The sequence below is a fragment of the Dermochelys coriacea genome, chromosome 3 (assembly GCF_009764565.3).
Source record: "Dermochelys coriacea isolate rDerCor1 chromosome 3, rDerCor1.pri.v4, whole genome shotgun sequence".
NCBI lineage: Eukaryota > Metazoa > Chordata > Testudines > Dermochelyidae > Dermochelys > Dermochelys coriacea.
Genome location: NC_050070.1, coordinates 112524450 through 112541532, shown reverse-complemented (window position 1 = coordinate 112541532; position 17083 = coordinate 112524450). Strand labels below are relative to the sequence as shown.

Below are 17083 nucleotides of genomic sequence, written 5' to 3'. Positions count from 1 at the left end.
AAGGGAACTGGTTAAAGGGGAGACTACAGCAGTTCACACTGAAAGATAAACTGTCAGACTGGAAGGAGTTCTAGTGGAGTTCCTCAGGAATCGGTTTTGGGACCAGTCTTATTTAATCTTTTTATTACTGACCTTGGCACAAAAAGCGGGAATGTGAAAAAGTTTGCGGATGACACAAAGCTGGGAGGTATTGCCAATTTAGAGAAGGACTGGGATATCATACAGGAAGATCTGGATGATCTTGTAAACTGGAGTAATAGTAGTAGGATGAAATATAATAGTGAAAAGTGCAAGGTCATGCATTTAGCCCAATAACAAGAATTTCTGTTATAAACTGGGGACACATTACTTGGAAGTAACAGAGGAGGAGAAGGACCTCGGAGTATTGGTTGATCACAGGATGACTATGAGCTGCCAATGTCATGCGGCCATGAAAAAAGCTAACACGGTCTTGGGATGCATCAGACGAGGTATTTCCAGTAGAGATAAGGAGGTGTTAGTACTGTTATACAAGGCACTGGTGAGACCTCATCTGGAATAGTGTGTGCAGTTCTGGTCTCCTATGTTTAAGACGGATGAATTTGAACTGGAACAAATACAGAAAAGGGCTGCTAGGATGAGGAATGGAAAACCTGTCTTCTGAAGGGAGACTCAAGGAGCTTGGCTTGTTTAGCCTAACTAAAAGAAGGCTGAGGGGAGATATGATTGCTATCTATAAATATATCAGAGGGATAAATACCAAGGAGGAAGAAGAATTATTTAAGTTCAGTACCAATGTGGACACAAGAACAAATGGATATAAACTGGCCATCAGGAAGTTTAGACTTGAAATTAGATGAAGGTTTCTAACCATCAGAGGAGGGAAGTTCTGGAACAGCCTTCCAAGGGAAGCAGTGGGGGGAAATGACATATTTGGCTTCAAGACAAAGCTTGGTAAGTTTATGGAGGAGATGATATGATGGGGTAGCCTAATTCTGGGCTTTGACTAGAGAGCAGATCTTCGACTACTAGCAGTAGATATGCCCAATGGCCTGTGATGGGATGTTAGATGGGGTGGGATCTGAGTTACTACAGAGAATTCTTTCCTGGGTGTCGCCATATTTGGGGTCAGGAAAGAATTTTCCTCCAGGGCAGATTGGCAGAAGTCCCGGGGGGGTTTCGCCTTCCTCTGCAGCGTGGGGCACAGGTCAGTTGCTGGAGGATTCTCTGCATCTTGAAGTCTTTAAACCACGATTTGAGAACTTCAATAGCTCAGACATAGGTTAGGGGTTTGTTACAGGAGTTGGTGGGTGAGATTCTGTGGCCTGCGTTGTGCAGGAGGTCAGACTAGATGATCATAATGGTCCCTTCTGACCTTAAAGTCTATGATTCTATGAGAGTAATGAACACAACACAGCTGATCTTGCCGTATTTCATGAGCTACGATCTGATAATGCCACCATGGTGACTGTCCTGCTGGGTGCTATGGAACGAAACAATTCAAGGTTGCTGTTGACATTCACAGAGCAGCTGCACATGGTGGACCCTCAGTACTGGGCTTAGGAAACAAGCACTGAGTGGAGGGATCACATCGTAATGCAGGTAGGGGATGATGAGCAGTGAGTGAAGAAATTTTGGATGTGCAAAGCCACGTTCCTGGAGCTGTGTTCTGAGCTTGCCCCTGCCCTCCAGCACAAGGACACCAAAATGAGAGCTGCTCCCATGGCGATCACTGTGTGGAAGCTGGCAACTCCAGACTGCTATCAATCAGTTGTGAATCAGTTTGGAGTTGGGAAGTCCCCTGTGGGGGTTGCAGTGATGCAAGTGTGCAGGGTCATTAATCATCTCTTATTATGAAGGACTATGCCTCTGGGCAATGTCAGGAAATAATGGATGGCTTTGCGGCAATGGGATTCCAGGGACACCAGGGTGATAGATGGCATGCATATCCTCATTTTGGCCCCAGACTACCTTGTGACGAAATATATCAACAGAAAGGGCTACTTTTCAAGTTGCAAGCATTGATGGATCACTGGGGTCGTTTCACCAACATCAATGCAGGATGGTCAGGGAAGATGCATCACACACACATCTTCAGGAATAGTGACCTTTAAAGAAAGCTGCAAGCAGGGACTTTCTTTCCAGACCAGAAGATTGTAATTGAGGATGTGGAAATGCCAATTGTGATCCTCAGAGACCCAGCCTACCCCTTGCTCCCGTGGCTCATAAAGCCTTACACCAGAAACCTTGACAACAGCAAGAAGCACTTCAACAATAGGCACAGCAAGGGCAGAATGACCATTGAATGTGCCTTTGCCAGATTAAAGGGTCACTGCCATTTTGGGAGGCTAAACCTAAATGAGGAAAATATTCCCAGGGTCATAGTAGCCTGCCGTGCTCGGCATAACAATTCTGAAAGCAAGGGGGAAAAGTTTCTGCAGGGGTGGAACCTTGAGTTTGAGCAGCCAGATATCAGAGCTGTTAGAGGGGCTCAGGGAGGGCTGTTTGAATCAGGGAAGTTTTGAAGGAGCTTTTTGACAATAAGCCCCAGGAATATGACTTTCTATAATGCACTGAGTCAGGCATTGCTTTCTTGTATTGTAGTATGGCCCTTGTAATGACTGTTGTGTGTGCATTAGGTGTATTATGGAAATACTCCAATTGCCACTGTGTATGAATTTCAGCAGCAACCTTCATCTGTAGGAGACTAATAAAGATTCATTTTTGTTTCCCTCAGTTCACTTTTATTTAACAGCTATACAGACATTTCTATTACCTATAAGGGACATGACAATGAAGAGCGTTTTTTAATGCAGGGTATATGTCCAGCTGTCATTGTGAAACATGTTCCTAGGAGTAGAGTGCCTGGGGTGGAGTGCAGTAGCCCAAGAACATGCAAAGAATGTGTGTGGGGAGTTTGGGGAGGGCACTGAAAGCAGTTCTGAATGGGCTGCAGGGGGAAGTGAGCACAGCTGTGTTCCACCTGCAGTACAGTCAGGTACCTCAGCATGTCTGTTTAGACCTTGAGCAGCTGTATCATCCACTCCTACCCGTTTCCTCTCTTGGCTATACAATCTCAGTTTTTCATTGATAATGAGCACAGAGCTCGGAGAGGCTATCAGCAGCATCAGACAATTGTAACCCCTCCCTGAACACGTCTTTCTTACTTCTCCTGGTTCGTCTCCTTATCAGATACAACTGCTCAGCTGGTGTACAGGAGGAGACTCTCAAGATCACATCTGCACAAACTAAAGTAACAGACAGAGGCAGCATTGTGAGCACACTCACAACCTTGATTCATACAAGTTAAATACACCACCTTCTCACTTTCCCTTGGCAAGCACATAGCATGGAAAGAACCCTAACCATGATGAGTTGGGCACAATGGAGAGGGAGTAGGATGGGACAAAGGGAGGGAAAGTCTCAGAGGGGGATCATTACAAGTTTCTAGGGACACTATTCTGAATACTGGCACCATTTTCCATAGATGGGGGTGATAGAAGCTGATATCTCACTCCCGAGGGTAACCAAAGATACAAGGGTGCAGCTCCTCCATGCGTGTGGCTGCATACTGGGTCCATATGCTGCTCGCCTGCTCTGGTGCCTGCAGGCGTAATTGCTGATTGGCGCAGCAAAGTTTCCTTCTGCAGGGGAAGGAACAGAGCAGCCCTCCCAAGGAATCTTCAGCAGAGGATTTCAGAATATCTCCACAAAAGATTCCTAGAGATCAGTATGGAGGATTCCCAGGACATCCCGATGCGCATCAACTTTTCCACATGGCCCCCCCTCCATCTAGCTACACAGGGGAATGAAAGGCAGATGCATATAACGCTACTGTTGGTTATATCTACCCCTCTTCTACCCTGGGAAAAAAATAGCTCTACCTCATTTCTCCCTGCAGTATCAAAGCACAATGAGTACTTACTGGGATTCCCCTCTCCTGTATCAGGCGCACCAAAGCCAGAGTGCTGGGACTGGCTAGACCACTCCAGAGTTAAAAACGGGTCCTGGCTCACCATGCCACTAGATGACCCTGTCCCCTGTTCCCCATCCTCTTCCAATTCCACTTCCTTGTCCACCACTTCATCCTCAGGGTTAACTGTGCTAGCCACTGCCTCCAGCCCCGCCCCCCCCAAAGTATCCACGGGGCTTCTGGCAGTGGAGGTGGGGTTGGCACAGAGGATAGTGTGCACCAGACCAACGATTGGCCTCCCTTGCCTTCTGGTATGCCTGCCTCAGGTCCTTGATCTTGGCACGGCACTACTACGTGTTCCTCTCACACCCCTTCAGCTCCATAAGCCATCTGCCCGAAAGTATGAAAGTTTCTACGGCTGGAGAGGAGCTGCAACTGCACAGCCTCCTCTCACCACCACCTCTCATCACCTCCGACCCAGCAGGAGTGTGTTTTCTTCAGTGAGCTGCCTTGCTCAACTGGGAAGATCCTATGTGAGCTGTCCACAACAAGCAAGACAGGAAGAGGAATTTCAAAAATTCTTTGGGCTTTAAAGGGGGAGGGGCACATGCCTGTGTATCTGGCTGCAGTGCAACGGACTTCAAAGTGGTGACCAGAGCAGTCACGATTGGCATTATGGACACCTCCTGGAGGGCAATTTGGGCAACATAAGCAATACAGTGTTACCCTGACACTGCGGCACTCTGTTGGAAAAAACTCTATGCCTCTTGTCCAGGTGGTTTTATTATGTTGGTGTAGCAGGAGAGCTAAATCCGCTGGAGGAGATTTGCTATGTGTACAGCACCACTGTTTTGTTGATGAAAGATTACTTTCATCGACAAAACTGTGTAGTGTAGACATGGCTTTAAGGTTTCCATCCTCACTGTCTCCAATTTATATCCTGTTATACACTGTGACTCCATTCTTCTTTAAAAAGAGAGCTGTAGTGGACTGGAATCCCTTCAAAGAGTATCATTACTACCCTAATTGGTTGGAGAAGTTCCTTTCCCAGGAAACACAAGTCCTACTGTTCCTGCCCAAGGGGCTGTGTATACTGCATCCAGAGCACTTCAAATCTTCATTTGCCTGGCCTATAGACTGAACTGGCCTACAACTGAACAGAACAAAAATCTATAATATGGCACAGCAGATTACTATCACTAACTTCACCAGCACAGGTTTCAGAGTAGCAGCCGTGTTAGTCTGTATTCGCAAAAAGAAAAGGAGTACTTGTGGCACCTTAGAGACTAACAAATTTATTAGAGCATAAGCTTTCGTGAGCTGAGCTGTAGCTCACGAAAGCTTATGCTCTAATAAATTTGTTAGTCTCTAAGGTGCCACAAGTACTCCTTTTCTTTTCACCAGCACAGACTCAGTTATTTTGTTTTCACTTACAGTTTGTGTATTACTTGTCCAATGTTGATTGGTTAAGCATTACTTAGCTTAGCGTCACTGCTGTAAGACATGATATTTAACTGACAAACTACGGATGTTGAAAGCAAGAACCACCATGCATTATGACAATATTGCAGTATGTAAGTTACCTTGGTTTTGTCATCTATCTCCACTCTTCCAAACTCATTAAAACTTCTGGGACATTTCTGCTTTGCATGTGAAGGGGTTTTTTGTTTGTTTTTTGCAACAAACACAGTAATGTCAGGCAGACAAGGCAGATAAGAAGATTTCTTGGATTAATTTCCTTATGAAGCCTTCAGAGTGTATACATACATACACAGAGAGAGAAAGAGAGAGAGACACAGAGAGAGAGCTGTGTCTGCTACAGTCGCTGAGAATACTTACTACACAGATTTACTGTGGCAGCTTTCACATCGGAGCTCAAAAAGTACACATTTACCATTACAATAATTTGCAACAAACATTCACCCTGTGTATTATGATTTTGTTGCTTATTAATTCCATCTGATTTAATAGAAGAAACTGATAGAGATCTCCCTAAACATACTCAGTGTTTGCCAGCTTAATGATTGCTTTGGTCAGCAACAGTGGCCAAAGTTCAGTTTGACAGGTTGTAGATGGAAGCAACAAATTATTCTCTTCATTGAAAGGCATAGTATCATCCACAATGATCTTTCGCCAGCATCCCTATGAATGAGAAATAAAAGAAACATTAAAACTGTGTGATGGAAATAAGAAACAAATTCAGCATAGGAAATTTATGTGTTCTCCAAGAACCCACGCCTACTGTAGCTTGATTTATATTACTAATTATTTTAATGAAAAGGGAAAGTAACGCAGATTGCAATTTGAAACCCTAGTAGGTACACTCAGCATGCCAGATACTGAAGTTCCTTGCTAATTTGATCTCCAAAGCTTATCTCCAATTCTGTTACTCACACTGATCTCTATTAATGCCATGTTAAATCTTAACCTACTATTTATTCCAAATGATTTGGATAAGGCTCTAATTTGGCACTCTATATACCACCTGCAAAACATGCAACAAGCAGGGAAGAATTTTAAACATGTATATTTGTGTGCCTGTGTTTATATTTTAACATTTAGCAACACCATGATAGATTTTGAAATATTGTTGGTATTTTGCACTATGCAAAGAAAATTGTTCAGAGAATGTGAGAGATTCATGAAATCTGTTTTCAGATCATCCATATTACTACCTCTTTACTATTTGACTATTTTATTTCACACAGAAATCTAACTGCAATTATTTTCCAAATTTATGTGCAGTCTTAAATGTATGGCATATTTTCAACTGCTATCACAGAGTCCTTGGAAACATATGCCAAATGCCTGACTTTATGAATATGAATAATCCCATTGTTTTAAATGGGACCACTAATGTGCCTAAAACTAAGGATTAGGGCCTAAATCATGTATAAGGTATAGAGAGGAGAAATGATGGTGTAGTTCTATTGACCTCTATAGGTATTTATAATGCACTCACTATGGTATCTGAATTATTTACAAAACCTCAGTTTTAATTTAATGTTATGAATGAAAATTTAAACCCTTCATGGTTTTGTAATCAGAACTCCTAAAAATAAGGCACATTTCAGTTTCAAAACAGTCACTTGTGTCTCAAACCACTCACTTGTGTCTCAAACTGAAATAGAAATTAATTTCCCCCTTTTCATAATCCTTTCGTGTTCATAGGATTGTAAGGTGAACTTATTACCAAACTCAATATTAACATGGCAACAATGAAAACACATTAGACTCAACATTGCAAAAAAACATATACAAAGGCATGACCCCCCAAAATTAACAAAACATAGCAAAAATACATATAGGAGAATGCAGAATTCTACCATCAACATTTCACAAAATACTTATTGCTACCAACCCACATCCTTACCCGTGGTTGTTTTATTGGGGTTTGGGTTGCTGAGCGAACCCTGTAATCTGCACCTATTGGTCATTGGTCACCTACAGGTCATTTTCTTTTAGGACACCTTGACCTTACCCTTCTAGTGCCTTCTCCAGAATCCCTGAGAAAACGGGATATAATGGAGAGCCAAGAAATCTTATTTTTTCAAGGACCCATCTGATAAAACTGCAGGGGTTCCCAAACTACGGTCCATGGATCACTGATATTTGCAGAGCACTTGCTGGCTTGTCACATGATGCTGCCCTTTTTGTTTCCAGCAAAGAGAGCTTCTATGGACCTGTATAACTAGCTGGAGAAAAGGCGCAGAAGCCAGCTTTGCTTTCTCTACTGCATAAGAGGGAGAGAGGAAACAGAAGTTGTCCTCTGAAAAGGGTCAACCACCAGTAGCAGAGGAAATTCCAGGGGAGAAAGGAATCAAACAAGTGAACCAAGGAAAGCATCTGCAAAAGGAAAGGAAGAAAGGGCAGCATAGAATGATATAAAAGGCAATGGACAAGAAGGGGAGCAGGCAACAAAGATGCATGGACAAAGGAGCTGGGCAAGAGACAGGAACAGAACATATTGTGCAAGAGATGAAATGAAGAGCAAAAGAGCACTTAACTTTCTGGGAGAAAAAAACAAACAAACAACCTAAATGCTAGTTGCTTTTCCATGTAAGTAACTGACATTTTCCACAGTAATGTTGCATGATCAAATAGGAAAGGGAAGTAGTCAATGAGGATGTCTCTATTAAAATGTTATCTACCCTATGAAAAAGCTGCTGAACCCTCAGAGTATAGTATCTGGGGTGCTGCTGTGATTAGTTAGAAGGGGCTTGTAAGGGATAGCACAGGCCAGCCTTTTGGCCCCATTAAGATAAACAAAAGAGCTGTGATTAAGAATAGCTAACAAAAAATTCAAATTAAATTAGAAAGTCGGTCAGGCAAAATACATATAGTCAACAAAACAGGCAAAAAATCCAAAAGGAAGTAAAAATGGCCATATCAGCTCTGGAGTGACCAAGTTTAAAAGACAGCCACTGATGATCTCCAGCGTACATCCTCAGGGATGAGAATTCCTTAGAAGGTTTCCATGAAGGAGAAAAACCTGCCCCTCAAGCAGAAGCTCAAACACTTTGTTCCTAAATTAATAAAAGCTTTTTAGGCTATTTTCAAGATATTCGAATCCACTGGGTTACCAGAAGCTGCAGAAAGCTCTGCATTTCAAAATGAGGGAAACAAATTCACCACATCAAGGAAAGACAAATGCTCTCTTTTACTTAAACTAATTTTTAAGTAAAAAACACTAGTAGTGAGACTACATTATTATGAGGTGGTACTGTTAAATTAATTTACATAATGGTTTTTGAATTTTTTTTAATTGGCTATAATCTGTACGCTTTAGTTTAGTTTGATAAATTCTTTAAATGTAATAGGTAGAACATGGATTCTGTCTGATGGTTCCTATTGCTATGTAATTGGTGCTCCCACCAATTCTTAATATTTTAGAAGACGAATCTAAAAAGAGAGTTTAAACCATATGATAGGTAGATGAAGGAAGTATCATATACATAGGTTTTTTTAAAGGCAAAGAATATTTGCTAATGGCCATAACTGATTTTTAAATTTCTCAAGTACATTTTTGAAAACCAAAAAAGTTATTGAATGGCAGGCCTTTAATTGCTCAAACAATGAGATAAGAAATAGCTTCGTTCCTCTCTCATGTAGCAGTTCAACCAAATGCTTCATAAAGCAAACAGTACAAGATAATGGGCAAAGAAAAGGGAATGTTTGTCTACTTATTCTTCTCCATAACTAAGGATGCAGTAACTCTTTGTAAGTAATTCTTAAGAGTGCATTTCTTACTAATCGTACCTTTAACAGTTAAATAACAACTGCAGTATGACATTGTTCTTTTCCTTTCAGATGTTATTTGACTTTTTCCCCTTGACTGATTTTTTGATTTCATATAGTTAGTAAATCTTCAAATCTGTATTGTAATTATCATGCATTGACAACAGCCCCTTTTAAACGCCTAAGTATATATTATTTTAAAATGTACATTGTGAGAGAGAGGGACTGGAGACAGAAGGGAAGTAATTCCCAAGGACTAAAAGTAAGAGTTCAGAAATAGAAATCCTCATGAGATAGAGAGCAGAAATGAAGAAGCAAGTTCAGGGTAATACTATTTTTGGGGTCAGAATTTTATTTGGTAGAGAAGGGGGAGGACGTTATTGGCAGAAATGAGCTGAATGAATGTGCAGGAGGAAAATCAAACTAATCGCTCTACTATTTTGTAATTATGTTGAATCAGTACATTCCATGCCAGGTCTTAAGATTTAAGAGGCAGCCCTGTGAGAAATGAATATGAGACCCCCACAGAACTCCTACCTAAACTTTGTACCAATTGGTCCCAGTTCTTTCCCTGTAGAATACATCCTGATTGTGGAGAACTGGGACCCAGGACAGCAGAATGGCGATAGGAGTTCTACTGCAACAATACAGGGTGGAGGTGCCAGAATGTGATCACTTATTACAGTTACTGCTGAAGAGACTGGATGTGGTATATCATGTAGAACAAAGAGGAAGGGTTTAAACACATGCTGGTTCTAGTGAGATACCAGTCTCCTTAAGAGACAATATGTCTCACTGAAACCAGCCTAGAGTAAACGCCTACCCCCCTCTTTATCCTCCCATCTGTGAACTTTCTCTCCCTCTGCCTTTATTCTTCCCCTCTCTCAATTTCCCTTCAGCTCTATCCCAGATTTCCCTTCTTGCCCCCCACCCTTGGGTGTTTATCACTTTCCCTTCTCCTTTGCATGTCCCCTTTTTTCTCTCTCTCATGAGGTTCCCCACCTTTCCTGAAGTACTGAGTTGGTAGAGCCAGCAGAGGAAGCAAGGAAAAGGGAACTTCAGTGAAGGGAGAATAGAAATGAGACTGATTAGAACATACACAACTCAGGAAACGACAGTTAAAATAGCCTATGCAACTTTAACTGTGCAGATGTGTTATAATACAGTCGTTTATTACATGCGATTGTTCCCCATAGAGCCCCAGCATCATTCGTACACTACAGACAGCACCCTCAACCCAAGATTATATGGGTACGGTCATGTTCTCTGAACTCCTGAAACTGACTCAAGAGGTGGAAGACAACTCTTGGCTCCCTTGTGTGGGCTATTAGCATTACAAGTCACAGTGCCAGGGAGAGGGCTGCCTCCACAAATCTGCTAATTCACCCCCCAAGCAAGTGGATGGAGAGACTTGGCTCCCCTCTTTCCCACTTCCCCTAAATAACCTGGCAAATGGAACTATCAGCATCAATCAGTAGCAGATTACTAATCCCAAAGGAGAGAGCCAGGGCATAAATTATGACTCTGAGTGAAGAGTTGCAGTTTGGTCCCTCATCTACTCCTTGGGAAGCTCAACTATGCACCACCTCTTACAAAAGGCAAATCGTAAAGATACAATCTAGCACTATATTATATTTTGTCAAAGTAGCAACCATGGTTATGAATGAACTGACACAGTCATTGTTTAACCCTATTTTAGTTTCTCATACATTTCTTTTAAAATTACCTTTTGAGGGGCTATCATATTCAGACTGATCCTACAAACAAATCTCTTCAGAAAGATTCCTAAAAATCTATCAAGATATTTCTGAGTTAAACCAATTTGAACAGAACTCAACTTTAAAACTTCACTCGGGGCCTATACTGAATGGAATTTCAAATCCTAATTTGAATTTCTTAATATTAAACGAACAAAGTTGGGGATATTTAAAAATAGAATGAACATGCTTAGGATTTTGTTTCTATTACTTAAAAAAAGGTGCACCAAATCACAACAGTGCAACAATGTGCATGGGTGCTAATATTTAACCGCTCCCCTCACCTTTGTTTGCATTTGTGTTCATTCCAAGAATCAGAAGTGATTATAAATATTTTAACAGGGTGAGAGGTAAGAGAGTACAACCCTTCCTTCTTATTCTTCTTTACAGGAAATTTAGACAACATGACCACTAAAGCAACAGTTCAACATTGAGCTGAGATGAGTGATTTTGCAAGGATTATGGAAGAATTTGGGTAATTTTTATTTTTATCTATAGAGATTTTTGAAAGAACCTTGAGTCACGTAGTTGCTAAGCAACACAACGTACATTACAAGGCTCACTCACCGTCTCTACACTAACACATCTCTTTATGAGAGATATATAAGCAAAGATGTGTTCCTTTTTGTGCTACAGTGTTAGCACAAGGACTGCAAGGCAAAAAGATACACCTATCATGGACTGAAAACAGGGAGTAAATGGCTAATCTTGCAGACCAAGAGGAAAAAAAATTACTGATCTGAATCAGAGAGCAGAAAGCAGTATTTGTAAGGGGCTATGCATGGGGTGGAATGCACACAGGATTATGGAATGCATGTAAGGGGTCTGAGATATGGTGTCACAAAAGGAAAATGGAGGTGGTTTTTAGAAGTTAAAGATGAGAAAAGATTGAGGATCCCTGTCCTAAAGACTTAAATTCAGGGTAATTAGCACCTCCATAAGATTATGCAGCCACACAAATTGCTTTATATTTTCCTCTTTCTTTGGCTGCTGTAGTTTTCCACCATTCTGCTGTCCCTGCTTCTGAGGACAATATTCTGCCTGCTTTTGAGATATGGAAAAGGCATGCAGGGCTGTGTGCGGGGACCTGCGGAGACTACAGCCACCTCATAATTTGCATTAGTCTCTCAGTTGCCATCCTTCCCAGTGCATTCAAATGTTACGCAGAAGTAAGGGTGGCATGGTATGGCACTGCCACAGGTACTTCTGTGATGTTGCTGGCAGTGGCGCTGCCTTCAGAGCTGGGCGGCTGGAGAGCAGCGACTGCTGGCTGGGCACCCAGTTCTGAAAGCAGTGCTACTGTCAGCAACAGCTCAGAAATAAGCACAGGCGGGAAGCCAGAGTGTTTGAGAGCAGCCCCCAGCCCATGTTCCCACCCACTGGGGCATGCTGCCCAGTGTGGGTGTAAGTACCTGGGCTCCACACAGTGACCCAGATTGACCCGCTCCGGCCTGGGCTCCTGGGCCTTGCCTCCTGTGGACGCTGCTCCCCAAGGGCTCTACCAGTCCCAGAGCCAAGACCCCCCTGCCCGAGCGGCTTTTTCCGGCTGCAAGCAGTCATATTGTATATTTAAGAAATTACTTGTATTTACATTCTGATTTTGGATGCCTGTCAACTTCTGGTTTTGTACTTTATTAGCGGTGCTTTATTTATTTTGTGCTTTTTTTGCATTAATTAGCCATTGGTTTGTTAAGAGCCTAATTGCTTTTGTTACTTTAACAAAGACTGTGGCTCATGTGGGTGCACAACAGATGCTCCACCATCCCCCTCCCAAAAAAATCCAGCTTTAAACTATTTTTGAATTTTCAGATTGTATGTATTTGACTGGATTTTTATTTGACTGGAATGGAAATATGTGCTCAATCAGCTAGGAAAAAAGGTGTACATAGTTTTGGTCAGTTGTTATTTATTTTGCTTTAAATAGTAGTGTGTGTGTGTGCTGTTTCATTTTCTGTGTGTGTGCAAATGGCTAATTTTAAAATATAATACAGTAAAAAATTAACATGAGGAAATAGTTTTTACTTTGTGTAATGACCCATCCACTCCCAGTCTTTATTCAAGCCTAATTTAATGGTGTCCAGTTTGCAAATTAATTCCAATTCTCCAGTTTCTCACTGGAGTCTGTTTTTGACGTTTTTTTTGTTGGAGAATTGCGACTTTTAGGTCTGAAATTAAGTGACCAGGGAGGCTGAAGTGTTCTCCGACTGGTTTTTGAATGTCTGATTTGTGTTCATTTATTCTTTTGCATAGAGATTGTCCATTTTGGCCAATGTAGAGAGGGGCACTGTTGGCACATATCACATTGGTAGATGTGCAGGTGAATGAGCCTTTTATGGTGTGGCTGATGTGATTAGGTCCTATGACGGTGTCCCTTGAATAGATATGTGGACAGAGTTGGCAATGTGCTTTGTTGCAAGGATAGGTTCCTGGGTTAATGTTTTTGTTGTGTGGTGTGTGGTTGCTGGTGAGTATTTGCTTCAAGTTGACCAGCAACCACACAACAAAGTAAAAACTATTTCCCTTTACTAATTTTTCCCCCTACTGTTACTCACACCTTCTTGTCAACTGTTTGAAATGGGCCATCCTGATTATCACTACAAAAGGTTTTTTTTTTTCCTGCTGATAATAGCCCACCTTAATTGATTAGTCTCGTTACAGTTGGTATGGCAACACCAATTTTTTCATGTTCTCTGTGTATATATATCTTCCTACTGTGTTTTCCACTGCATGCATCCGATGAAGTGGGTTTTAGCCCACGAAAGCTTATGCCCAAATAAATTTGTCAGTCTCTAAGGTGCCACAAGTACTCCTCATTTTTTTCCATAGATTTAAATACTTCCTTAAAAACTCCAGTTACCACTTCTTGTGCTGAATGAGAATTGCCACTTACTTTCTTCATGTTCGTGTGTGATGCTAAGATGTTGTGTGGGGTTTTTTGGTTTTTGTTTTTATTAAAATGATGGATCTCCAAACTGTTCTCAGTTGTTAAAAAAAAAAAGTGTACCTATGTTAAATCAATTTTGAAAAAAAAAACCCTCAAATAACTCAGCAAAATCAAAATAAAACACACCATCGGAAGGTACAGCTGCAACATAGGAATTAAAGCCTGTCAAAGTAGGTTCTGCCAATTTCAAGTTTCTACCCCAAACTGCTAAGGTACTAGTGCTGTTCAAAATGGATAACTTAAACAATGTAAAAATAATAATAATAATAATAATAATAATAATAATAATAATTCACTACTACAGAAAGAGTGGTAAAAATGTATGACAATCACTTTTCCTCAAATTCCCACCTAAGTCTGAGTAAATCCAAAAATTTCAGTTTGAAAGCAAAAAGGGTTAGAAAGTTTTAAGCATATGAAAAGCTCTTTAAATAGAAGCAACATTAGCTACACACTATATGTCTACTGTATACACAAACTGCACATATTTATTTTTCAGTAGTGCCTAGATAAATATAATTTCCTAACAAGCAATAAAATACTCCAGGTAGTGTGCTTCTAAACAATTATTGCACATCTGGCTAATGATCTAGGATTTCATAACTCTTAATTTGTACAAGTATAACAAGAAATATTCATTTTCATCTTGATAGTTTAACAATTTTACCACTACAAAACATATTTTTTTCAAAAAAGCAAAATATTTATCCTGATAATTAAAGATAGTACAATATATTCATATTAAATGCATAAACACACAGATATAAAACATTTTATATTCCTGAAAGTAGTCACTTACCATCCAGTAAAGTTTCACCACATATTTTCCATAACTATTATACAGTGGCATGTGTCCCTTAATAGCTTTGCATAAGGCATATATATGCTCCCATGGCTTCCAAGAGACTATAGGTGTTTCATTGGTGTTGGTTTTACCCTCATTAGTTAAAATGTTCACATTATATATCCTCCAGACTGCACAAATTTCACTTATTATCCATCTCATCAGCTGAAATCAGAGACATTTTTTTTAAATAAAAGTTTTCAGTTTTTCACATTGCACATTTTAGGAAAAAAATCAAATGAAGTTGAATTATATTAGTCAGAAAATGCAAAATACTTCCAAATGCTAACTGGAAAGCAAATCTCACAGAATAGTGCATTAAAATTAATTTATTGTCAAGATTTGCTTTTATCAGCACAAATATTCCTTAAAAGGCATCTGTAATATGTGACATTTAGCTATATGTGGAGATCTACAAAGCTTTATGAAAATGGGAACTGCTAATAGACATTGTATTATTTAACGCATGCCATCAACAGCACATCTCATGCCACAATAGTGTTGCTTCATGAATGGTATGAGTGGAAGATTTGCCAAGTGAAACTAGCAGGATCTAATGATACGAGTGCAAACAAGAAACTACTCTTACTTTGTACATATTATGCCTAAGCCCTGGTCTAGGCTAGAGGGGGGGATCGATCTGAGTTATGCAACTTCAGCTACGTGCATAACGTAGCTGAAGTCGACGTACTTAGATCGACTTACCATGGTGTCTTCACCACGGTGACTCGACTGCTGCCACTCCCCCGTCGACTCCACCTGCGCCTCTCACGGCACTGGAGTACAGGAGTCGATGGGAGAGCGCTCAGGGGTCAATTGCTGCCCGCCGATCCAGCGGAAAGCGTAGACATACCCTAAGAGGATGCATTAATTATAGTGCAGTCACATTTTTTACATTTAGTATTTGCTGCATTTTTCGATTTTTTAAAGAAAAGAATATTTCTATAATCAAACATTCTACCAAGAAATAGAATACACTCTTCAGGAACCAACCATGATTCATCAACACATGAGAGCTACAAGAACTGGCACTAATCACAGGAGAAGTGGCCTGAGAACTTTTCAGAAATCTGGATGCTGACTGATTGATGAGCAGATAATGGATTATACAGTGCACTAATGATCAAAAATATATACTTGACCTTTAGTGGTAAGGAAGTTTTTCCTTATTATGCAAGACATATGTCTATTTTTATGTGTTTTAAGGTTAACTGGTTAAGTGACTTGGGAAGCTAAACCTTCTTTTTAATTTATTTTACTCAAATACAGTATATAAGCAGTTCAACAGGAATATCCATATATTAAAGTTGGCTCTTTTATCAGATAGTTTCCTTGCCCTAAAGAGATGTTGATCAATGTGCAGAGTAATAAATGAAATATGTCAATTTAAATTATTTAATATGTACACATTCCATTTTTATTAATATTTCAATCCTTTGTGTTAGCCAATTTAAAGTTAGTAGCTTTTGTTTTGGGGTTTCCACTTCCCAAATAGAGAGAGGCTCAACCAAAATCCCATGGTTCAGTTCCAGATTCAACTTCACAGCTCAAGCATCATCTTATAACAATCAAGCACCCTAATTCTGAAAAAGTTAATATTTGGATCCAAATTTCAAAGCTGGAGGTTCAGGAGTGTTTGGATCTGAGGCTACAGTTCAAACCCATCTCTAATCAAAATCTAAAATTCATACCTGTTCTCTAAAATTAGAAATATAACACTATCATCCCTTTATAAATGGAGAGATTATTGTTTGGAAGTTTTCCCTGCTGATTCACTTCTGTGTTCTTTTTAAGGAAGCGAGGCGTCCCAGATAATATATGGTAATAACTGTTTGGTAGAATCTGAAACCAATTCACCCCATATACTTATTTCAAACTGTGCTTCAAACAACAGGCCTTGATATAAGAGCCAATAAGCCATAGAGCTTCTTCTATATTTGAAGCCTCGGTATTTGTATTTTGCCCTGTTTTACCAAAGAAAAAATGAAAGACGTAATTTATTTTGAAATCATACATTTTAAGAGATTCATTCCCATTCTCCTCCACATCTCGCACAATGTTAGCTATAAGATATGAAAAATTATATTGATTCCTGTAATAGATATTGTTTATACTTATTATAATATAAAAAAATTTAACTCATTTTAAAACATCTTCTAAATATTTTCCAAAATAATCATGTTGCTATACTCTGCTCTTTAAAGAGCATGTCCTTTCCTTATATTTACAGTCTGACACATAGAGTTGGTAGGCTCATACTAACCAGTACCTAAATGTATTCCTACACTTGGCCTCTTTTCTATATAGTGAATATTGTAAACTAAAATGATAAAAGGTTTTTCAGAACTTTTAGGTTCCATACTTCTTTTGTGGGGGTGAATTTACCCTAAAGTTAAGGATCTTTACTT

The 17083-nt window shown here is 40.1% G+C and overlaps 1 protein-coding gene across 2 annotated transcripts in view; it reads right to left on the bottom strand.

The window, feature by feature from the left end:
• ADGB (androglobin) overlaps window positions 1–17083 on the bottom strand; it is a 228747-nt gene that overhangs the window by 173009 nt on the left and 38655 nt on the right. Inside the window, exons 5-6 of one of the 2 annotated variants that reach the window (XM_038395342.2) lie at window positions 14631–14840; window positions 5895–6034 (exon numbers count right to left, since the gene is read on the bottom strand). In XM_038395342.2, coding sequence (XP_038251270.1) covers window positions 5895–6034; window positions 14631–14840 — 350 coding nt within the window. Of the gene's footprint in view, window positions 1–5894; window positions 6035–14630; window positions 14841–17083 lie in introns of those variants that run through there. The other variant, XM_038395345.2, reaches the window with a different exon arrangement.